The sequence below is a fragment of the Anopheles funestus genome, chromosome 2RL (assembly GCF_943734845.2).
Source record: "Anopheles funestus chromosome 2RL, idAnoFuneDA-416_04, whole genome shotgun sequence".
Classification (NCBI taxonomy): Eukaryota; Metazoa; Arthropoda; class Insecta; order Diptera; family Culicidae; genus Anopheles; species Anopheles funestus.
Window position 1 is genome coordinate 4,585,333 of NC_064598.1, and position 25,294 is coordinate 4,610,626.

Genomic DNA, 25,294 nt, shown 5'->3' on the forward strand with positions numbered 1-25,294 from the left:
TGGTTTATGTGTGTTTTATTTAACTATCTTCTTTTCTCATCTCATCATACACATCGGCAGGGTGAGGGAATGGTTTGGTCGAGTGCGTCCGTGCCTTACCGAAAGTGGACAACATCTTTGGAGTGGGTACAACTCGCTGGTCATCATAATTTGCGCATGAGTCGGCGCACGTACGCACAAACAAGCTTATCGTTGTAATAATCAAACGTATAAAGTGGAACGAAGGATAAAGAAAAGCACAAAATGTGCGGACGCCCCGACGAACAGCAGTTCCCATCGGATTACTCTCACTCTCTATGGCGCACCACCAAGGTGTATCTAGGGAAGAAGGGCGGTGTCCCACGTGGTCCGTCACCGAGATCATTTGCATAATGCAACTAGAAACGTCGTGCGTACGGTCGTAAAGTATCACCTTCATAAAGCGGTAGCTTCCCGTGATACGATTACAGCAGCACAGTAAGTAACTATCCACTGCAGGGCTCGTTGATGAATGAGACGAATGAGCTGCCTTTAAAGCATACACATTATACACACTCACTGAGTGGTCAGGTTGGGTGTATGGTAACCTTGTTTTCCCCCCTTATGCGGACGGTGGATGATCGGATGAATATTGGTTTCATTTTGTTGTTGTTTTGAGGCCCTTTGGTCCACCCCACCTTACTCCGTTACTCGGACGAAACAAACCGGAAAAACGGATCGCTGTCGCGCTAATTGCTGTGTGGGGAAGTGTGCCACAGAGTGACTGGTTCGATATTAACGATTTAATCATAGATATTGGAGTGTGCCGATGCCGTAATCATGGTGATAATTAATCCGCGATCGTCATTAATCGGGCGAACAACATGCATGTGCACATATCTACTACGATGACACATAAATAGCTAAACGAATGTTTTCTTAGACAAGAAGATGCTGTTAATTATGTTTGCGTGGGTGCGTTTTTTTGTGTTTATGCATTTTATTGCTTCATTATAAATTCGACTTATTCAACATTTTGTTGCGTTCTGCTACAATAAAGCTAGAAAAATCTGATCGACTATTTGCTTCAGTACGTATGCAATTGGATGCCTTCGCAATACCTTTGGTATCGCTTAATTTTGCAATAAATTTGCCATTTGGTCCATCACGCTTTGGTGGCACGAGCCGGCACTCGTTCATCTGTGGGAAAAAGTGGCAAAATTCATTCCCTTTTTAACTATTTTGCGCGGCGAGGATTGGTTTGTGGCGAAGGCACAAAAACAATTGGAGCTTGAAATGTTTTACACTTACGAGAACATAGCGCAGTCCGCGGTCCGTGCACGAAGAGACCACATCATGGCGGGAGAAATGTTTGGCATGCTTTGCAATCATTATCGCATCAACATTCGTTACATGACACAGCGATTGATTTCATGGGCTCGGAGCCTTGATTGGTATTTACGCAGTGATAGAAGAAAATTCTTCAAGCCCATTAAATAAAAGTAAATTTATATGATAACGAACGTTAATTTCAAACAATATTCCCTGTTTGTTGTTGTGTCTATTTTTACAGAGAGAATGCATAAGGTTCATATGTAAGTTATTCATACATCCGAAGAGAATTTGCTGGAGAAATATGCACAATTTCTCTCATATGTTATTCAATTGTCTATGCCCAATTTATGTATGTTGACCATTTATACAAATATTCTTATTGCTATTAAACCCATGCCAAACTTAGTTTACAAATTTGCAAACTTATTTACCATCATCAGATGAATTAAAAAGGTTCGGAACTGTTCCGTAATAAAATCGTATACTTACGCAAGGCTATATGCTTCCTTTTTTTTCTTTAACATCTTCCGATCGTACACTGTTTAATAGTATTGCGGGTTCGCAAACCCAGTGAATGCATTGCACCGCCGGAACCAAAAGTGTCCAAAGTAGTATCTATTGCGAATTCAAATGTCAGTCAAAAGGAGTGGCAGCTGAAAGAGTGTACCACCGCAGAGTGTTTTATGTTTTGTTTTTTTTTCAAATGTTGAAATAGTTTGCTGATGGTTTGCATTTCCCCTCATTTTCTCGTTGCGTTCCAAGGCAGTGCGATCCATCGTTAGACGATCCCCGATGGTATGTATGTGACATTGTTCACGTTCACGCACGGTAGAAATGGTTCCTTATGCAATTGTTTGTAACGGTGGATTATGCGATCACCTTTCGGAACCGGACGCATGCTTGGTCACGTCACTTTCATCAGGACCGAGGATGGTGTAGTTGCCCGTTATTGTACGCGGTAACCTTGACGGGTGGTATGAAAATAATTGATCGTCATGAGTTGCTTTAGTCTTTGATTAAGATACTGATCATTATTGAGGACATGTGTTTGCATTGTGGCTACTTCTAATGTAAGAAAATGTGAGATTTAAATGCATGCAACATAACCAGCAATAGTTTTGTTTTACTATTTATTGCATAGTTTCTTCTTTTACTATTGTGGCACTACAACCTCAAGATGTTTGGACTGAGGGCAGGAGAACAGTTCGGATGGGGTTTGGTATTGGTTCAGTTATGAGAAAAACACGAGATTAGGCAACCTACACCACCAACAATTTTGTGATATTTAAAAAAAGTTAAATCATATCGTATTATGTCAGAAAACATTTGTGCAATTTTGTACATAACGTGTGGTATCGATCGTATTGTTGTGTTAGCATATGTTTTATAAAAAAAAAACAATTTTAAAAATACATTTTGTAATGCAATAAATAGTTTTCCTACATAAAAGCCCTGTATTGCATGAATGGATGACAGAAGCTCCCCTGTCAGTGTGTTCATTCATAGAAATGAACCCGTGTACAATGCAATTGCATACTTTTAGGCGGATAAAAATACCAAACGAAATTGTAAATTACACGTGTTTGCAGAAAGATTATTGTATGTATTTCTCAATCCATGATTTTCTGTAGTTTTGTATTTGTTATGAGGATATATGAAATAAATTACACATAAAAAATTATTCGCCTGAACTAGGACCCTTAACCACGGAAGTAAAATATTCAATCCAATAGAAGCGCCACGATCCACCAAATTAAAAAAAGAAACGACACGGTCGTATGGAATTATGTAAATTACACCGGCAACCTGCCTTGTTGTGCATCAGGTTGCCCAATCCGACCGTCATATGCGGAGCACATCCACTTTTCCACACTTAGAATATGTAATGATGTGCGCACTCGAACGCCCGAATAATATTCGGTTATTGTATAGCAAAGGGGATCGGGTGGATCGGTGAAAATGAAGGAGAAAATCTTAAGCACAACATACCGGCGAATATCGAAAGAAACTTGAACCATACCATTAGTATGTAGCGGATACTTTTGCCCCACATTTTCCAATGTGGATCATACGGCTAATCAGGCTTTCGTTTTCTCTAGCGTTGAAGCTCAGTTTTAATTGGTGTGATTTGTTGGGAGAATTTAATGAAGTTTTTGCTTCCTTCACACGTACACGAAAAGGTGATGCGGCCGGTCAAAAAAGAAACATAAAACGGGGTCATAGCGCGTACGGTTGTGTGGGGTTGCGTCAGTGATATTTTCTTTCCGGAAGACTAATCGCAACTTCTAATGTAGCTTCAATCGTATCGGTTTCATCTATTCACTATCAATTCCATTTATTTGTTGGTAACATTTTTGTTTTTTTTTGTTCGCATTTTAAATGTACACAAGAACGAATGCTTTCTGTATCGCCGCTCATCGCGTTGATGTTGTGGGTTTGTTGTTTTTTTTTCTTTTATTCCTTACGCCCTTATTTTGTTTTCCCTTATATGCCCCCCGTACGCCACGCTGTACAAAAACCCTTTTATTCATTTCTACAACAATGTTTCATTTGGAAAACACACACACACAAACGGGCGCGCGCGCGCACGCGCCTTGGCACGTTCGGCTTACGAGCGAACGCGGGTCACTATTAGTCTCTACTACCACTACAGTTACTGCTATCCTACCTGCTACTGGATGCCGCGTGGCTAGAGTTGCTGAGGTTATCCAAATGAAATTGTAAAAATTTTTCTAAAACAAAAAACTTCACATTTTTTGCATCACATCCAAGACTGGCTAGCAGCCGGATCCCGGTGCGGATTTACACATATAGAGAACACGTACATATTTTACAAGCTACAAAACACTCATACATTTCGCCGCACGCATTTTCTTGTATCAGAGCATCGAAGAGTATCGAGCGTGTGATTATTTGACTAGCTAGAGTTAAGTTAAATTCCTTCGATTCCGGCGGACATTGTGATATCCGGTTATTTGCTATCCTTCCCGAACCGTTACCAACCGACCAGTCGGCCCCAGTCCTCCTTAATCATGTCGGCCGCCTTCTCACCGATCATGATGACGGGTGCGTTCGGGTTGCCGCTGATGATGGTCGGCATGATGCTTGCGTCGACCACGCGCAACCCGGACACACCGTACACGCGTAACCGTGGGTCAACCACGGCGCCCGGGTCCCAGCTCGGTCCCATCTTGGCCGTGCCGGTCGGATGGTAGATGGTGAAGGTAAACTGCTTGATCGTGCACGCCCAGTACGCATCGGACATGAACGGTAGATGACGGCAGCCGGGCAGCGGGATCGCATGCGGACGCGAATTGAACCGTTGAAAGGCTTGCGTGTACGAGATGTTGATCGCAATCTTGATGCCTTCCACCAGCACGGCCACATCCTCCTCGTGTGCGAAGTAGTTCGGTTCGATCGACGGTTGCACGAATGGATTTTTCGAGCGCAACCGTACCCAGCCGGTACTTTTCGGGCGCAGTAGCAATGGCAAGATGGTCCAGGTTTCCGCATTCTGGATCGGTTTGTACACGGTGTTGTAGAACCCGTCGCGTAGGTTCAGTATTTTCCGAATGTTCTGACCGCCGTCCGAGTTGACCGAGCTCGGACCAAAGTGGAACTGTATGTCGGGCCATTTGCCGGACGGGTCCGCATACTTGGTGTTAACGAACGCGACACCTTCAATGCCGGGAAACGTCATTGGGCCCCGTTCGTTGAGGAAGTACTCGAGCGCTACCGGTACGGAGCTGTAGCGGGACGTTTTCACCGTGACGGGTTGATCGACCAGAAACGTTAAACCACCAAGCCCGACATGATCTTGCAGGTTGTCACCGACGGGCAGATCCGACACCACCGGTATGCCCAGCTCTGCAAGATGATCCGTCGGTCCAACACCGCTCAGCATCAGTATTTGAGGTGAGTTAAGTGCTCCCGCCGACAGTATGATTTCTTTGCGCGCGAACACATACTGCCGCTTCTGGTGACGTACGAACTCCACCCCGTACGCACGGTGCTGTTCATCGAACAGAATGCGGGTGACGTGCGCGTTCATGGCAATGTGAAGGTTTGGACGTAGCCGCACCGGACGCAGGAATGCTTTGGAGGTGCTGCACCGGCTACCACGACGTATCGTTGCCTGGAGCAACATAAACCCAGTCTGATCCGCTCCGTTGATGTCACGATTTTCGTAACCAAGCTCCTGCCCGGCCGCCACAAATGCCACCGACAGGGGCGTTCGCCAGGGTGCCTCCTGTACGGTCAGGTAGCCACCGACACCATGGTACGGTGACCGTGCCATGTACGGATTGCGGTTGTCTTCCGATTTGATAAAGTACGGCAGCACATTCTCGTAACCCCAGCCGACATTACCCTGCTCCTGCCAGTAGTCGTAGTCACGCCGATTACCCCGTACGTATACCATCGCATTCAGTACGGACGAGCCGCCCATCACCTTGCCGCGCGGCCAGTTACATCGGTCGCCGATCATTGCCTGACAGTAGCGCCGGTCGGCCGACGGCGTTGTCTGGTACTTCCAGTCGTACTCGGTCAGCTGCAGATAACCGGCCAGGGAGGGTACATCTGTTACCTCGTTCTCGTCACCGCCAGCCTCGAGTAGCAGCACCGACCAGTCGCCGATTTCGGACAGCCGCGATGCCACGACGGCTCCGGCCGAACCGGCCCCAATGACGACGAAGTCATAGTATCGTCTTAGCTGCGAGAAAATGCAAAACAAAACATGCAGGGATGTCACGTTAGATGGTAATAAGTATAACACGTTGTTTGGGATAATGTAACTTACCGTCTGCTGGTCGGTGGGATTCGTCTCCGGATCCACACTTTGGTATCTATAGTAATTGACTCCTACAGCTAAAAGTGGTATTAGTGTGAGCAGTGCGATAGGGGTGTGCGCAAGTCCTCCAGCTACTGCCGCTACGGAAGCGAGTCCAAGAGCCATTGCACGGTGCAGGAAGCTGATGGCGTCTTATTGATGGTTGAGTGATGAGGGTTGTTAACTGATTGTATTTGAATCTGGGTGGCAATTTTTGGGAAGACCGATCTTGCTGCGAAAGTGATGGATTCCGATGCCACGTTTTTTTGTTGGCAGGTGGACTTTATGTTGGCTGACGTGCCGAGAAGACGGGTTAGAAGTAACGTGTAGTTGCGCTAGCTATAACCGCCGCTAGATCCAAACATCCAGATCCTGCTTCGGGTTCTCTGACAGTATCTTGGGCGTGTAGTTGCGTATGCCACCGGGTCGCACCTTCTGGAAGAGCAGCTTTGCGTTGCGGTCCTCTTCCTCGATGTCCAGGTAGGACTTGATGTACAGATGCTCGTTGAGGTACTTGGTCTGCCGCTCGACGCTTTTGTAGGAGGAGGCGGCCGATGCGGACGAGGCGGACGATGTCGTCGAGGCGGTGGACGGCGAACGGGACGGCACGGCGGACGAGGTCGTCGAGGAGGTGGACGAGCCCGTGTGGTGATGGTGGTGATGGTGATGATGGTGGTGATGATGGTAGTCATGTGCGGAGGTACATCTGGAGGGCAAAGATTTCTCCTGGCCCATTTTATTAAAGCTCTGTGTACGAAGATGCCCACGATTGTAGAATGGGAGGGAAGAAGAGAACGAGAAAGAGAGCGAGAAAGAAAGTTAGTTAAAACTTATATGGCACACGCACGAACCCAAAACACTAATACACGCAACCGGAAAGGTGCACACGGCAAGAACCAGGTTAGTCTGTCTGTCTGACCACACCACTAATAGGGATAAGAGTACGCCGTAAGAGGGAGCCGGAGTATTCCTTCTTTTCGTCTATCGGTTTATTTTGACCGGATCCCCATTCAGCCGGCTCGGAGATTATTCATGTTCCCGGCGGCGATCATAATTACTCTTCAGTAATCGTAATCTCATTAAGACTAACTGTTTCTTCTCCACACGCTGGTTGGAGTTTGGCATGTTACATCCTACCGAATACAAAACAAAAACTCGTTTCGATTCATCTGCCCAATCGTTCGGGGTTTTGTTGCTTTCTGAGAAGCTACGGGACTCACGAACTGTGCGCCATCAGTGCGCTGCAAACCCGTCCTCATCATCTTATTTTAGTAGCGATAAAGCGTTGGCACGTGGATATGACGAAGGTTTGCCAGTACTCAAATGAACTTGATTGTTAGGAAGGCTATGAGCAAAATGGTCTCAAGTTTGGTAATTTGATTGCAGGAAATGTAGGTTAGTGGAAGGGTCATTCCTTTTTTTTGCAGGAATAGAAAGAATCTTTCAAGGTTTTTTTGTGAATCTAAAGCCACTCGCAATTCAAATCTAAATCTACGATGGATGTCTTCATTAAATGTCTAACATATAATTTTTTTTTCCTGCATCATTTTGCGTTAGTCAGCTTAAAGTCACCTTGAAGTCAAAGCGTAATCTACAGACATAATAGTGATCTTAAACATCAAATTTTATAACTAAATTACCTGTAATGAAATATACAAAATTGCTTTATTTCTGAAACCGACCATAATATTTTTTTTTCGGTCATGTTTATTTACAATGCAAATAACAATCACCACTATTGATTTACGCAAGGTATTGGAGAGATAAAAACACCTAAACCACCACCAGTTGATATGATTTGCCGGTGAAATAGTGTCACGATCGTACTCATTGAGCTGTGAAATTTAGAGGCTATCACTTTCCACCATAAACGATCCGTGGGTTTCCACCGTCTCTGGCGAGAAAACCACACACTGCACTCTATTCTCCTAGTGCTTGCCCTGCGTTATCCGTTTGGTTTGAAGAGGTTTGCTTCCTTCTTTAAAGGTATAGCAAGTGGTTGGTGTGATTTTCCCTTTCTTACGTTTAAAACCCATTTTCTTCTCTCTCGCGTTAGCTTATTCGCGCAACACCTCTTCCGCAATCATTCGGCGGAGAGCCTTACATATATTCAGGGGGAGAGCAGCATATGTTCAATGTCAATAAGGAACACAAACTGCTCCATCATAGCGCATAACGCCGTACGCCCAAGCATACCGTCAGCACAGAAGGTTTTTGCGGTTTTACTGCACGCGACCACATGCATCGCGGTTCGAATGCAATTCTTCATGGCAGTTGGGTGCACATTTCTTGCAAGTGTTTGGTAAGAGAAACGGCACTCAAACAGCTGGTTTGCAGGTTGGGGTCAACTGGGTTGTTTTTTTTTACCCTCGCCATGTATATTTCCTTCCATTTCCACGCTTCCCATCGCTGGCCGGTGGCCGAACCGATTAGTTAATGATCACGTTTAATTAACGTATCGGGAAAAAGGAAAGTAAAAGTGATAGTTTTGTTGAAGGTGGCATAGTAGTCGACACTGGCGATAGCATCAATTTGATGTCATTTTTACAACCACTAGTAGCAGCAAAGTGGCATCTCGTTAAAATGAAGATTGCTTTGAAAGTGGTCGTGCTTTTATTAGGATAATTTTTATGTTGAAATAGAAGGATGAGTTTACGGCAATGCACAATAGAAGGGCATAAAACTGTTAGTTTGATCATTAAATAAATCGCTTTTTGGTGCAATTGTTATGTATCGAACTATTGCAGACCTCAACTATGTTTAACTTGCAATCAACACATTATTCTTTTGCAGTAAGAAGAAAAAATATGAAAACAAAGGACTAATATTTTATCAAGAATCCATGCCATTGGTATTCCTTTATTAGAAATTTTCAACTTTAGCCGATGGTCTGGCAATGAACAGTGGTGAAATGGTGTTTGCTGATGTAGTTGCGCAATTCCTTCAATCGTGTGTTCGGTGATCCATTCCAGAAAGTTAGCTCACGTTAACCCGCCAGTTAACCCCTCAGTGATGCCATGCGTTGGGCCAGAAGTGCTTGAACCTCTGTAGAAAATTTAAGATAAATAGATGCAAAAATGGACGTTTAATTTTGGCTCTTCTTTTTCCAAAGAAAAAAAAAGTTACAACCGAACGATTCTTACGGGCAATTTTGGCCCCATTCACTGCCTTGAATGGAACGGCTGGGTTAAGGCCCTGTTTCAGCTGGTTGCAGTAGTCGATGACGGCCTGCGATGGTTTGGAAAGGTCCAGCACGTACGTTTCACCGTTGACCGGGTTGCGGATGTTAGCCGTAGCGGTACGTCCGGCAACTGCGCCGATGATCTTTGGCAGCTTGCACATGCAGTCGTTGAACGAGGTGCACTGTACGTTCGTACGGTACTGACCGTGAACGGAGACGGCGATGCAAACCAGCACCAGGGCGATACAGACGAACTTAGTCATTGTGGCAGTGTAGTAGATAGTCGGTTGTTTGGTAAATGGGAAGTAGAAAGGTACCAAACGTTGCGTTCAGGCTCAGAGTACGGGGCGTTTAGGCACACCAGTAAGTTCCGAAGACGACTTGGTTCGGCTGATGAACTGTCGTAAGTTTTATACCCGTGTACGAGGCGTTCCTGAAGCTGTACGAACTGATCGCTTGAAAAATGTCTAGTTCCGGAACGGATACAATACACTTTTTTGTAAGCGCAGTAGCTTGTACAAAGATGTTGCCCTAAGGTATGCACCTATCTAGATTCGGTTGTTTGTTGAGGTCTGAGTTATATCTGCTAGAAGGTTTCCCAAAATGTATAGACGTCCATTGACAAATTTGCAACAGTTTTGTAAAGAATTTCAGAAAACAAACCCGACAACAGTTGTCTGTATTGATGATGAACAACGATGTGTTCACGTCAGTGTTCGGAAAACATTTCGCACGAGTCACGTTGAAGCCTCATACTTTCGATATAAGCCAAAACGCAGATCTTTGTGAATGTCTAGCACAATCGATATCAAACAACACTGTTTGTTTATTTTATAATACCTAGAACTGTAACGCACCGTTCGTCGATAGCCACCCGAGTTGTATTAATAACACATGCGTCACCCGGTGTAACAATCTGCAACATAATGTACCTTACTGTAATTAGGCAAATGTTGAGGATCGCGCATCGATACCCAATCCTGGATATAAAACGATGTGATCGATCCAGATGGAAAGTCATTCAGTTTCCGGACTATCCCGACTCGTGCTCGCCTTGCTCGCCCACTCGAAAACCCCGACCCGAGACACCATGAACAAGCTGTTCGCCATTCTGCTGCTGTGCGTCGCCTGCCTGGCGTCGTTCGCCACTGCCCAGACTTACACGCGGCAGATCCAGTGCACGGACTACAACAGCTGTCTGTGTCAGGCGCTGCCAAAGATGATTGCTGCTGCCCGTGGCCGCGCGGCTACTGCCACCATCACCAATCCTACTACTGGCGCCCGGGAAGTGTACGATCTGTCCAAGCCATTGTCGGGTGCCCTGCAGTCCTTCTGTGCCAGATACCAATCTTCGGCACGCAAGGGCTAAGGTGTTGTTCTTCGAATTCGTTAACCAATCTATCGACGCATCGACTATTTGCGTTGTGCCGCGTAATGGTGCAGAGCAAAAATCGATCGATGAGTATGTGAGATTTAAAGAATAAAATCGTCATGGATTCTTTTGCAAAAAAAACATCTTCATTACGATTTATTGGGTTTTACGAGAAGCTTAGTATCATAAGTTCAGTTTTGTATCGATATTCGTATTTACCGATATTCATATCTTGCCAACTCGAATTCACATATCCATTGTGGAAAAGCTAGCAGTTCGTTCTCATATCACGAAGATCGTAGAACGAATCTTATCTAGACTGGATACCAAGAACTGACTTTCGGGCAATGATACATAACAGAATCAGCCATGTATACATATCTTGTCTCTCTCTTCTTGGCTTTAACGACCTTACAGGTCACGCTTGCCATTTCTGGCTTACTAGACTTATTTTTATCACGTAGCCGAATAGTCAGTCCTTGCTACGAGGGGTCGGTCCGGATGGGATTTGAACCCGGTTTTACAGTGTGGATCGGCGCCGTTTATAACATGCACCACCGGGCTGCCCCAACATATCTAGTATGTTATACAAATAGAAGGCAACAATATACATGTACATACAAAGAATAGTATCATTTCTTTTGTCTTCTCGAAGAATCACAAGAGTTTTAAGATTCTCTTTGAGCCTTCTGATGGTTTGTTGAGTATTGTAGCATGTTATTACTTGATATTTACTCGATTTATTGCAAAAGTCCTGTTGTTGAGAGATGGTCCAAAGAGTATTCTCGACATTTTCCTTTTTTTTATATATTTTTTTCTCTAAGATCAACAGGATTTTGACTTTTGATGCATAAGAGTTAAAAAGACAAAAAAGAAGAAGGTTGAGAAAAATTGAAAAGCGAAACAAGTTGTAAAACACACACCCACACAACACACAACACACACAAAAACCGCGTATATATGTAAACTAATGTATAGAAACCCAATCAAACCACCCGAACTAGAAAGGAAGCAAACAAAACAAACAAACACGCAACACACGGCACAAGCTACCAGGCAGCAGAAGTTCGTCGGCACTCACTCGGAAGTCGTCCGGGGTGCATGGACCGGTAGGCGTAGCGGAGTAGGCGAGTATGGGCAGGAGGGGCCCGTAGCGAACCTTGGCTTTGGTGCGACGTCGGGGAACGGCGGCGGCCGCTGCCCGCCGCAGGTAGCTGGCGATGGGCGAAACGTTGCTCAGCGGTGTTGCTGTCGAGAGCCCACCCGGTGCATCGGGATCCCCGGTGCGTTCTTTCAGGCCGGGTCTATCCCGGTCCGGTTGCGGTTGGGGAGCGATTGTGTCGGCTTCCGGGGGACTGTGGACGGGAGTGTGGACGTGTGCACGATCGGTGAACGCCGATAGCCGCTCGCACGTACACAGGGTGCGAATTATAGCTGTACGATCGTGTGGGGTAGCCTCTCCCTACCAGATGGCGTTGAAAGATGGCTGTAAAGAGGATGAGTTCATAGTCGGTGGTTGAAGTGTGGAAAATATGGCGCGGCAAAAACATAACCCTCATTCCTTTCAATTCCGCGGTTGTGTGTTAATGTGCGCTGTATGGATGTGTTTTGATGTGCGTGTAGTACGAATCATTAGGGTAATTGTCATTAGTTTAACGTTCATCATCGTCGCTTTTTTTTTGGGGAGGAAACATTGGAGATGTCGATACATTCACAGAAATTCAATCAAAATTCACACCATCCCACGAAAAGAGTGTTTGAATTGGTGGGAGAGACAAGAAACAAAACGACACGCACGCACATTACTCGGCAATCCTACACAACTTTCACATTCCAGGCGATGATGACGACGGTTGTGAGAGTCGATCCAAATCAAGTCGACCATCTGCCAATGTCTGCACTTGAGAGTGGACAGCCCCAATGTAGGTGATTTTGGAACGTTTTTACTCCCCAAATCGATCACCATTTCGATCGCTGTATTGGAATTGGATGTGCGCACTAGGAGGGAAATCGTGAAATCCGCATAAGAAATTAACACTTGCGCTTTTTTCGGTTTTTCACCATCCATAACTTTACTGAAGTATTCATTCGTAATGGGCTGAAAATGATGCGAGAGCAATGACAGGCAATGTCTTTATCGTTTGTAGGTGCACATCATTAGACAGGCAATTTGATACGGTACCCAAAAAAGAAAAGGCATCCGATCGATCTTGATACCGAAAAATGATGCTGGATGGAAACATTTACAAATGAAGAGAAAAGGAAGCCGTACCGTGCTGGTTGATGTTAATTTGCTGTCTTTTGCGAATCGTTTCATTTCGAGTCGAGTCGTGTGAAAACGTTCGAATTCTGAGTGTAATTTCTTAAAATCTGTGCTGTTTACCTTTTTTGTGTGCGATGAGCATAGTGCAGCAACGAGGTGAAGGAAGAGAGAAAAAGAGTGAAGGTGGTGATACTAACACGCTTTCAATGTTTCATTTATTGAAGTTTATTTCCAACTTGAAAACAGAGCACTTGGTTTTTGGTTTCTTTTTTGTTGTTGTTGTTTGATGTCGAGGGTGGAAAATTTTGGAAAAGTTTTCACTTTCATTTCGTTGCGAACCATTTCACCTAAAATTGGTGGGCGGTTGGTGGGAGTTGTGGAGTGCATTTTTGAATTGTTAATTTATCGGAAAACATGAAAACCCCCCCGCCCCCCCCACGATAGAGCGTTGAACGAGCTGGAAATAAAGGCCCCAATTGGAAGATAAACGGTGACCACAGTTAAGGTAAAATTTGAATTGGTTCCGTTCGACGTCAAGGTGAAAAACGATTGGTGCATTAGTCCTTCTTTGCATTGGCAAATGGAACAAACCATTTTCACACGCTTTTTTGTGACCCATTGCTAACGGGGCCGCGATTTTACATGGCTAATGAAGCATGATCTTTTGCATTGGTGATAATGTGGAGCACCGAAATATTTATATCGCTAAAGCGATTCGATGTTTGGCAATAATGTCATACCAATTTAAACAATATTCTCAGAGGAGAAAAATTGCTTGAAATAAGCGTTTTTTTAGTTGTAAATCTGCTGCAAATTTAAACGTTTGATCGTTTTATTTTTTTGGTTTCTATTTATACTTTTAACAGTGAATTTGTCAATCGTTTTTCCTACCTATTCGATTGAACGGTCGATATGCGGTCATTGAATGAGGTTTTCTCAAGAGATTAACCACGGGATTGGAACGAAATATTTGTCATTTCTGATGATGGTGAGACCAACGAGCGAGATCGTTAAGTTTACGTAAGAGAAGTTTGAAAATATTGGAAAGGTCGTCGGTTGCAGAAGAGTCCCCATTAGTAGAGGACCTCTCCTATGTATATAGCTGGCAGGCAAGATATTTATCACGGTGTGTAGCCGTTTATAACCCGGTTTCGAATTTTCTCCACAAGCTCGTGTTTTAGTAAAATAGACACAATGAAGCAATGAAGTCCATATATCGTTAGACATCGCAAAACAGTAAAGATCTCTGCCAACGATTATGAAATGAACTTTGGATTACGCTATGGTTGACGTCAATGATGCATTTAATTTTTTTGTGAGGTTCATTTGACAGTCGGTCAATTATTTGAAGAAGCATCCATTTTTTTAGCGTATAGTTTTTTGAATGATAATGCCTCTCGATTGGTTTGAGTCGAATTTTTTATGAGACATAAAAAATTGCTTCAAACAACGGTTAAAAATATCATTTCAAATAAAAAACAAAAAATTCGCAAAAAACTTTCCCACGTTATTATAATTTCTATACAATAAAAACAATAAAAAAACATCTTCAATATTTATTAAAATAATTTCTTTTTTCATTTTACTCTCTTGTATTGCAGGTATGTGAATCAATTGGTTCTTCTACATCTTCGTCCCGGATTGTGCATGTACTCCTAAACGTGCTCCGAATTGAATATAAGCATGAGATGCATCGACTGCACTATGCTGAGCGAATTGAAGAAGCGAACACTCCGTAAGCCACTTCGGATATACGTCTTTACTTCAGCTTTACCGTTTTCGGATATACGTCTTTACTTCAGCATGTTTTGTTTCATTTGAATTTTGATAGCACTCCACACGTCGCAACACACATAGGTAGTACATTGGTTCGAAAAGCAGGATCCACCGAAGAAAACAGGTAGAAGAGTCGTAGTAAAAACTTTCTTCGATCTGCCTAACCACCTCAATATGTGGTCGACGGCTATGGTGATATTTATTTATGTGTGACCCATATGCAAGCAAGGACGGCTGGTGGTGGAATTTTTCCACCCCTCACGCAACCATGCCCACTCTAGCGGGGTTGGTTCTGTACCCTGTCAAACACAGCATTTTCGAAGTAGACAAAGATGACGTGCGATTGGAAGGAATTCTTTCACTCCTACTTTCGTTTGACAGACGCGCGTGCCAAATACAATCGTTGCTTCGTTAGCGATATTACTGTGCTTCGGTGGCATCTCGGAGTCATTTTCTAATCCCGAGCCCCGATTACATTGACCCACATTGGTTCTTATTCTTCAGCCATTTTTATTTGACTGTGGCGATCAAGCCGCACACGGGCGAGGCGTTTGAATTTTTAATTTCGATTTCGTTGCTGTTTGTTATTTAGACAACAACAATTAAAAGATCGACGACAACAGTTGGTGCTTGAGCGGTTGGTTGGTTGCGCCGATGTTGCACCCTGGTGACGGATAACGTAGCGTTCGGTTCCGCTTTAGATGAACACTTTTGAAAGAAAGAAAAAACAACGGAAAACGACTGTGTAACGGCTCCGCCGGTGTGCTATCGGCAAAAAACAAACGTTTCGGCTTGTAATAAATTCCAAATTTCTCTTTTCTTTTCACAAACATTGGCTCCCTTCGTGCGGTTGGCCGTTGTTTGCTTGAACGAAAAGTGCTTCAACTATCAACAAGGGGAGCATTAATAATAAATATGTGAGTTGAGCGCGCGCCCGTGTATGTGTATTTGGGGGTGGGCCACAGTGTTTATGAGGTGCGTTAGCCGTTGTTTCCGAATGCTAGTTGTAGTTGTCCAATTTTGTGTGCTACGATTGCATATTTTAAAACAAAAATTTTCCCCCCAAACAACTCCGCCAACGTAATCCGCCAGTTGGCACGAGTCCTGGTGATGTTTTTGGCTAGCTAAGGTGATATGGTCGAACTGTTATTATCGTTAATGTTGATTTTATTATTTTGTGTAAAGCAGACGCGAAGCGATGCACATTTTGGGAAAGTATCATCAAAATATGGGCGGTGGGTGGAAAGGTGAAACGCAATCACCTTCCACACCGGCTGTGTCCGCCTGATGCGATGACGGAACGTGGATGAATAATTCAGAGATACGCGCCGTTACATGAGAAAGCTGTGAGATTGGTCTACCGGTTAAGGAGCGTTTTTTGCTGTTGCTGTTGTGAGGGTGCCTGTTTCGGTGATCATGTAAAAGGATGGCATCTTAAGCAGCCCGGTCCATCTAGCCCGGTTGTTCCAAATGATAGGTTTGAATGTGCGGTTGAGCACAAATAATGATCGATTTATGACGATTGCGTAAGGTATTCCGTCGTGGGGAGACTTTTTCTTCGGGATTGCGTGGAAACTATTTTGCTTTTTTTATTGTAACGTTATCCATAATCTGGTGTTAGAGTCCATTTGGGAAAAAAATTAGCCGAAAAGGGATTTTAAAAATTATTTAATCTTGGAAAAAAGGTACATAAAAATCACATCATATTAAAATCACTGAGTTCTGATCCCAGCTTTACTCTGCTGATCAAAAGCAATAGAAAGGTTATGTAAATTGTCAACTTTTTAGAAATGATATAAGGAAAAATTTGCTACAACAAATGCATCAACAAAAACCATACCCTTACGACTCAATAAATCTTAAACAAATCTTCACCGCTCCTCACAATGGTGTCAGCAATGTGGACCCTAAGGGCGAAAGTGAAAACTCGCAACGTTTGTTGCCTTCCTCCGACACATCTCTACCAATTCCTCGCTATGGGCTGTTTTCATACGTTACGAGCATCTTCGTTGCAGAGAATTTTCTGTTTTCTTCATTCATTTTCCCGGACATTGATGGTGCCGTTAGCGCTGATTCCTCGCCAAGTTTCCCTCGTTACTCACCCGACATGGACAATTTCAATCCCGTAAACGCTTTCGGGCATTTTGAAAGATTGTCTCTTAGTTTTGTGTCGGTAACATTTTGCCTATCCGAATGCACTTTTCTTGGGGAACGGCTTATCCATGCGGTGTGAAAAAGTGCATTTCTGTTTTCGCTTTAAAAACTAAAGGCATATAAGGAGGGCGAAAAAAACTGACCGACCTGTACGAAAAACTAATCCAGCATTGCTTGTAGCGGGTGTTGTTTTTTTGTCTTTCTCACTTTCCCGGAATGGTCGTTCGGTTTGGGTTGGCCGTTTTGTCATGACTGCCGCCATGACCGAGCAATGGTGAAGCTCTGGTTTCTATACCCGAGACGTTTTACGACCATTATCGCGAGATCATGAAAGCCGGTAGAGCGCGTGTATTTATTTTCCCTCCCCACGTTCCCGACGCGATGCATTGGGGTTTTCCTTTTTTACTTCCTAGTTTTTCCTCTTCCCCCTTGCGAGGGTGAGAGGTGGTTTGCCCCTTTTTTTACTACCTTGGGTAGCTACTACTACCCAACGCCACACAGCGACAGCGAAACAGGATTGTTCGTAGTAAGTGGAAGTTCCACGCGAGTAGTCGTCACGTGGAAATGAATGCAGGAAGTCCGGTGCTGTGGCGCTACTATCGGTTGGTACGGTCGCCCGTACGAAGAGGGTTTTTGGTTTTAATTGGCCCATTCGTTACTCGGCCGTAGAAAGATGGTTGGACTGCAGTAGCAAACAGCTGATTAGTGGTGCAGATTGCCTTCGAGTGAGGGACTATTCGATTTTTATCGTGCATTTTCGTTCGATGCACTCTGCACGCTTTCTGTGTGACTATAAAGCTTAAATGCACACTAAATAAATCTTCAACAAGTTATAGTCACATGTATATAAATGCTTAAGATCTCCATGCTTCCCTTATAACTTTGTTTTCATTATTTAAAGTTTAAGGTGATGCAAAGGGTGTTTTGTTAAAATATTTTATCAAAAACCAGCCTCTTTTAATTTAAAATTAATTGTTTTTAGAAACAGCGTAACTAAAATATTAATTCAAAATCACTTCCGCTGAAATCTACTGTCCAGTTATACCTCGGCTATTGACTTCTTTCACAAAGCGACCTGAAATCTTGGACGAACTATCTTACAACCCTCACCCACTGGAACGCAACCGTCAATTGTGTACTGCGCCAAGATGGTTACAAAGGGCGCCCCTTTTTTGAATTTCTATAGCTATTGCTTAAATGTCTAGCACTGTTCGCCGTTTGCTGGACACGGCGCACAGCAAAAGCGACAGTGACAAAGAAGGATTGCATTCATCGCTGAGTGGAGGAGAAAATGAAAGTTAAGGATTCTTCAGTTATCCAAATGTGTCTACTGTGTGCGTCCCCTTCCCCTGTACCTCCTGATCGTTTCTCCCCCGGGTGAGTCATGCCACGCCACGGAAGGAAAGTCACGAGAAGTCGTTTTTCACCTTTTCGCGACGCTCACTTCGTAGTTGGTACATACGATTTGTCACGTCTCGTAGCATTTTAGTTTGAGAAAGATTGTATGTCTTTAGTGCGAATGCCTTCACTTAAGTTATTTGGCTTTCGTGTACAATAAAATATGGATTTGTTGGAGCTTTGGACTTACATACATAAAATTTAACAATTTTTAAAATAAAATTCGTACTAGTTCCAAACACAGACACATTTTTGAACAATTCGCCATGAAAACCCTTAAGAGTAGCCTTCATGTTGGTGAACGTTTTATGTTCACACATGCACTCTTAGTTGGAAAAACAATTTGACCCATCAGCAACGAAGCGTGAACACAATTTACTTTTAACGTCGGCTGGTCTTGATGAACGTTCGGCACTGATAGATCCATCGCAGGATGAATGGTGTACACCCGCCAACAGTGGAACAGAACAAAACATTCCAATTACTTCGCTACTCTTCGCATGTAACATTTCGTCATCTATCACCACTAACCTTCCCACCCCTCGCCTAAACTACCCAAAAAGCGACCCGACTGGAAACACTCCCATTGCACTCCTGCTACTTACTTGTTGTTCAAAGCATCAATCCAAAACAACAAAGAATCATCATCAGCTGTCTCTCACGGGTTCGATGCAGTTGCGAACGGAGTTTTGTGGCCTGGCCGTGATGTGGAGAAGGCGTGACGTGGGTCGCGAGATGTCGCGAGATGTCCACGATGAACCCTTGTTTCGTTTGCTGATGTAACACGGAGGGCAACACTGTTCCGTTTCTACTGGTTCCACTGGATTTCCGTGTCGTTGGCGATTGACTTCTGTTGCTCTCTCGAGTGATTCCGGTATGCAAACACTTAGATACCGATCCCGATAAGAACGGCTTCAAGTAGAAGCGAAAGTGAAACAATATTTTTCTGATGAATGTATTTTATGCTTTCCTTGTTGCTGTTAAGTTGAAACACATTTTAGCGACAGCACTATTTTGTTGTATTTCTAATCACAAAACTTTAAAACACTTTTTACACTTCCTTTTATCACTGTGCTGCATTCACGAAAGGGAAAAGAAAATTTGAATTGTGGTTTTTGCCATTTCTCTTTGACACTTTAGTCTTAAACTGTTATTTTGATGAAAATACTATCTTACTTCTTTTTATATAAACCAAATCATATTTTCGTGAGATTTTTCTTCTATTTTTACTGTACAATGGATTGAAAATAAAAATTTTTAGATGTGAAAACAAAACATAGCAAAAGTATGCAAAACTTTTTGTGTCTTTTACAGTGAAACATAGTAAAAATTTACAACGATCTAGATCGCTGTATCGTGATCCAGATCAAAAAAGAAAACAAAGCACTTGCATCTCGTACCGTTCGTTTCACGTGACGTAAAAAAAGTCCCAACAGTTTCGAAACGAAATCTCAACCAACGCCAGCGAAGTAAGAAAAGAAAACTGAACTAGTTAGCAAGCGTGCACTTGTACTGCGTGTGGACGCCTTTTCTATCTTCCAAACTGCCCTGGCTAATTCATCGCACATTGCATTTCACCTCTTTACCTCGCTAACATTCGTTTGTCTGCGCCCGACCGTTTAATTATACGGTCATCACTTCCGCATTTCCGGCTTGCGGTTCGGAAGCTATCAATTTCGGGTGTGTGTGTGTTTTTTTTTATTTCACTGGAACTGCGACCTATCGGGGGCCGATGCGATGGCCTCTATTTATTTTCCCTGCTTCGCCGTGATTTAAGTCTTTCTTGGTCTGTGTTGCTCCGCGGCCATAAAGCGCTTTCCTTCTATGCATATATGTATACGATGCCGCCTTTTCTTAAATTGAACAAATCCGCCAACACCACTTACGTTAAATTTCTAATTGCTCCTTACGCCGGTGTAGAAGCGAAGTAGAATATGCACATGCGGGCACTAGAAAATAACACACGCTCACACACTTTGCGGTATTTTTTTTTGTTGGTTTACACTTTCGTAGAATGTATTACTTTCAATATAGATCACTTCACTGCGAAGAGTTAATCACTTAATGAACCAAAAATTAACACTTTTTTTGTTGGCACGCTACTAAAATAACTTTTCACTATTGTGTTCTTGAGAAACAAAAAGGAGTGGCAACAATGCCGAAGAAAAGTAACAGTTTCGCGATTTTTAATTCGCTCCGCACCGTCCCGAATTAGTCACTGATCGTTGCTGATCTTGTAGCCTGTTTTCAACTTCATTCACTGTTCTTGGGGAAGGTTTTCTCCACTCGCTCTCGCATAAACTTTTCCCGTTTTTTACGCCTTTATTTATTTTTTTTGAGCTGCTCTTCACACGGCTGCTCCTTTTTTGGCGGTTGGCTATCGTAAACGTATGCGCGCGCGTTCGAACACACTGGTTCCGTTAGTTGACTTAGTGGCTTGCGTATCGGGGTGGTAAATCCGTACCGGTTCGCTGTTGAAATGCGTCTGAGCACGAAGGCAGCGCCGCTACGATGAGATTCGCTTGCAGCGTGTATCGAACGGACGTTGGTTTCCCCTTCCCGAAAATCGATGCCACGAAGTTGGGCTAAAATGTTTCGAAAAAACACCGTGGTACGTCGAAAACATCGACAACCTGCTTGGGAGATTGGCGTTCGCGAAGAATACGTTGTTTGCCTAGTGGAAGGACGGTTCGTCGCTTGTACACTCGCGCAAGTCGTTCGTTCGGTTTGCGCTGAGAAAGCCTTTCGGTGCCGGTCTGGATGTGGGACTGTGGGTGCTCTGGGGCGCTCTCTCTTTCGATGTCGGGAGATTCGGGTGTACCAGTCGGTTGGGGAGCATGTGTGTGAGTGTGCGTTTCGTTTCTTCGTTTTCTTCGAGGAGAGTAAGCAAAATGGTTGGTGTCCTTTTTTGAAGGGGAAAAGACAATTTAAAACATTTTATATTTTAAAATTTTGCTAAGAACTATTTACAATCAGATTGATCAAATAATAATTGTTAAATAATATTCCACAACAAAATATGTTGTGAAATTCGGTAAAAAAATTTGCCATTATGTTTAAAACACCAGCAAGAAGCAACATAATGTATTCGTTTACACATTCGCATAAGAATGCACGATCTTGTTGGGATGTTTTTACGTAGCTTTAATTCGTCGGCTGGCAAAAAATAATGTAGGTCACAGGATGAAAGCAACAGAAAACTCGTTTGGCCTGGCGCGTTTTGCACGTCGAAAGTACATTTTTTCGTTTTCGGTAAAGCTGATGACCTCGATTCCTTTTCTGATGTCGACCCCGAAGCCATACGCCAGTAAAACACATCAATGTACCTGTTGTTCTGTTAGCAATATTTGCACTTACTCATTGTGTTTTTTTATAACCATCCGGTTTTTTATTTGTTTTTCGAGTCATGTTATTGAAATTTGTAAATGTGTTTTTTTTTAATATTCGTCAAAAGTAGTTCAGTTAAAAACAGAAATAGAAAACATTTGATCTTCTTTTAAATAAAAAATCGTTCAATATCATTTGCTTTTAGTACTCGGTAGTTAGCACCATCATTATTATTCGTGCGATCGGAACAGATTCGGATGCACTTTAGGAGGAAATGATGCCAATAAATTAATTTTCGAAAACGAATCGGCAATGCATCACTTCGGTATCGTTCGGTCTGCACCAGACGTGCATTGATCGGGGCTCACTTTCAAATGCTTTCACTGGAGTAACAGTTTTATTGACACACTATTTTATAACGACCGTATGTGGTTGGCGTTCAATCGATCGGCAAGAGAAAGAGCGACATCGGTCAGGGCAGGGCACGAGGCCACCAAGCAGGGTGCCAATCGCGAAACGCGAGATACAATGATGTGCCGATGTAATACTGCTACGGGCAGTTTTTGCATAATTTGCCTTCCTCCGTACACTTCATTCATTCCAAGTTAATCTAGTCAGCAGACAATTAATCTCAATTTTGGGATGACATAGACTTAGCTTTAACGTGTATTTATAGTTTGAAAAAGGTTATTACAAAGGTTTGCTATAACTTAGTTTTAAATTAGCCTAAGCAATATTTCCTTTTCGCTTCTCTCTCTCGAAGGTGTAAAATAAATCGATCTTCAAAACAATCAAGATAAAGTTAGTTATGTGTTAATAGTTAAGCAAACATAATGCATCCATCATCACGTTTCTCAAGAGCAATTTGCACCTAAATATTGCTACATTGTTGCTTTTGGTCTTCCACAACTTCCATGCGGAATGGATTCACAAACGTCCAATCGGTAAATCTAAACTTTTGCTTGCTGGTGATCGGCGCTGTCGGTGGACACAACCTGTTCAGTTTCCAATACGGACGTGGCAATAATGTGTACATCTCCGTCCGATTTGGTAGTGGCATATCGAATCGGCACGTACGCCGGCTACTGGAACGACTTTGCTGATAAAGGTTGCGATCCCGGACGGCAGACCATGAAACATGTACTGCTCGTCCAAACATTGATTTCACACATTCATAAAGCGAGTTTACGGTGGTAGTAGAAATAGGAAAAAAAAACATTTATGCTGTCTATTTCTTCACTAACACACACACTCGGGCATGCGTGAGCATCCATCCCGTTGGGCTGGAAGGTTCGATCGTGGTGGTTTGACGTATTACTTTCACTTACCACACGGTGGAACTATTTCGATAGCGCGATTGCGCGCAGTGCGCACGCGTACAATGATCCATTCGGGCCGAATTGGGACCAAGGGCCTGAAAACCGTTGATATGAGGGCTGTTTGTTGTAAAGCTTTACGTTTGCTGTTACAGACAACTCTTGCACAGTACATTAGTTACTTCTCTGTCGCTTTTGTAAGTAGCAGCGAGACCTTTGTGGAGGTCCAATGCGATGAAGTTGGAAGTACACAAGGTCACTTTTGTGAGATCCAACCAAACGGAATGCTTCACAACCAACAACACCAACTGCGGTAATCCGTCCAAACATAATAGAAACTCTTTCCCAACCGGTTCGAATAAACAAATTTAAATTTTGCCGAACTGTTGTCGACGGACGGACACTGCTAGTGATATAATTGAGGAAGAGATTCTCTCCCCCGGTTCGTGGACCTTTCGATTTGCCGACAAGGATGATAGTTGGTGAGTGGCAGTGAAGTGGCCAGATGGATAAACAAACCCATTGTTTCGATGATTGGAGAGAGCTGGAATGTTGAACCACTCTGTCAACTCCACACAGGACCAGTTCAAGTAGAAGCAGGAAGTAAAGTTGCCTGTTGTCGAAGATAACTGTCGTTTGCCGAATTTCGTAATAGCATCGGTGGGCATCGGTGAGCTGGTGGAAAAGGAACGAGAGCATACGGTTTTAACAGCCGCCTGTAAAAATTGCCTTGCGTACGTGAACCTTTTGCGCGTAAGTGTATCGGGGCGTACGTGCCGGTACGTCCGGTGCGGGCATGAAACACCGCCGAGGTGTTGGCCGTTGGAGGGATACTTAGCAGCCCCTACTGTTGATTAGTATCCGGTTTGCAAATATTCATGTTGGCGCTTGCTTTTGCGGACGTTCGATTGTCCATTTGCGTAGCGAACCGGAAGGCCCCCTTTCTTCCCTTGTCAAGCCAGGGCTACGCATCAGCGTACGCTTCCAAAATAGCGACAAGGAAGTGATGAGAAAACGCGAGCAAATGGATGTCCAACCACTGCCACTAATAGTGTACCAGGTGGTAGGAGAAATTTGCACACAACTCCTCAACTCGATGATAGATAAAATGGGGTCTAAGGGCAGACCTCGGCGGCGTTGTTCGATCAGTGGCGCCATTGTGTTTTAACGCATTGTTGGTTTAATAAGCTTTTGTTGTTTTTCTGATTTGCTTCTGACAGGTTTTTTTTATAGCCGGTTTTGATTTTTTATGCGATTTTTTTAAAGTTGTGCATAACGTAACAGAAGGTTGCAAGACGACTGCTCAGCTGTCATAATCGAGAAAAGTATCAGCTCGATGTTTTTTTAGCTTGGGTGTAATGGTTTCTTTAATATTGCAAACTTTAAAACGATGTTTCTCCTTCCTTTGTATAGCGAAACTAATTTTTGTTACTTCACTTACGACATATCCAATGCAAGTTGCAATACGATATATTGTGTGGTATATTGGGCAGAACGCTTTCGTTAAATTGGTCTAGAAAAAAAAGAATGAAGCAATTAAGACTATCTAGAAGTACGAAACACTTCTATCGTCTATCATCATTGGCAGTGTTGGCTTACTCTACCTAATGGCTATTCTTTACTTGAATTATCCCCACCGGAATAGTTTTGCGTGTGGTCTGTTATTATAACCACATCATTAAGGGAATTAAAACGCTATCAATTTATTTCTATAAGCCCGCTAGATCTAGACCGTGTCGTAAAGACACAGCTTAATTTATAAGTAAACACATCACCATGACATCATGTGACACTGGTATCACCTTTGCACGATGTTTTCCTTTAGAGCAACGTTGGCGTCCACTTTTTTCTCCATTTATCACCAATTTACACCCGTGCTGTCCACCACGACGGTAGGCAAAATAGTGGAAATGTGTCAGAAAGTGAAAATGGCTACCGGAAAGTGAAATGCTAGCAAATCGTCGCTTCCGAACCTTCGCCCGTTATGGCCCGGATGCACACACTAGCCGTCCCCTTCGGTGCTAACGTAAACGTTTCACTTTCGTTGGACTATGTTTGTTTTCACCAGTCTGCCATCATCATGGTGGATGGTGCAAAAATCTAATCTAATGTTGGCTGTAATGTCCACGTTGTTGAATAAACGCACTGGTACGTTTTTTCCCTCATAAGACATCGAGCCTCGACCAGCGCAAGGATGGTCCGGAAAAACTTGTTTCACTCAATGACAACTGTCACGGGATGAGATGTGTGTGTGTGTGCGGTGATTTCAGCCGGGAGAATTCACTCGACGAGATCCAAATCTCACCTACGTAACAGCAGGCCTGACTGTTATCGATATCGTCCGATGTCCACAACAAGGTTCAAAAGTCTAAACAAAACCGTCGGT

The 25,294-nt window shown here is 43.5% G+C and overlaps 3 protein-coding genes across 9 annotated transcripts in view; 1 reads left to right on the forward strand and 2 right to left on the reverse strand.

Annotated features, from left to right (window-relative positions):
* The window catches only part of LOC125762713 (flotillin-2), a 150,216-nt gene that overhangs the window by 49,701 nt on the left and 75,221 nt on the right, over positions 1-25,294 (forward strand). The gene's annotated exons all lie outside the window — the stretch shown is intronic.
* Positions 814-6,446, reverse strand: LOC125762701 (glucose dehydrogenase [FAD, quinone]). Its single transcript, XM_049425107.1, has 2 exons — positions 6,092-6,446; positions 814-6,004 (listed from the first exon to the last, which is right to left on the reverse strand). Exons 1-2 carry the CDS (start codon positions 6,245-6,247, stop codon positions 4,289-4,291), a joined length of 1,872 nt encoding a protein of 623 aa, XP_049281064.1. The 5' UTR covers positions 6,248-6,446; the 3' UTR covers positions 814-4,288.
* On the reverse strand, positions 8,944-9,838 carry LOC125762755 (uncharacterized). The gene is made up of 2 exons (XM_049425235.1): positions 9,265-9,838; positions 8,944-9,166 (listed from the first exon to the last, which is right to left on the reverse strand). Exons 1-2 carry the CDS (start codon positions 9,563-9,565, stop codon positions 9,120-9,122), a joined length of 348 nt encoding a protein of 115 aa, XP_049281192.1. The 5' UTR covers positions 9,566-9,838; the 3' UTR covers positions 8,944-9,119.

What these genes read in the sequence shown, in the direction of transcription:
- LOC125762701 (XM_049425107.1), bottom strand. Translation starts at nt 6,247, where the DNA reads ATGGCTCTTGGACTCGCTTCCGTAGCGGCAGTAGCTGGAGGACTTGCG. An exon ending in ATCCCACCGACCAGCAGACG is followed by an intron (nt 6,005 to 6,091) that starts GTAAGTTACATT and finishes ATTTTCTCGCAG; the next exon opens with CTAAGACGATACTATGACTT.
- LOC125762755 (XM_049425235.1), bottom strand. Translation starts at nt 9,565, where the DNA reads ATGACTAAGTTCGTCTGTATCGCCCTGGTGCTGGTTTGCATCGCCGTC. An exon ending in GAATGGGGCCAAAATTGCCC is followed by an intron (nt 9,167 to 9,264) that starts GTAAGAATCGTT and finishes AATTTTCTACAG; the next exon opens with AGGTTCAAGCACTTCTGGCC.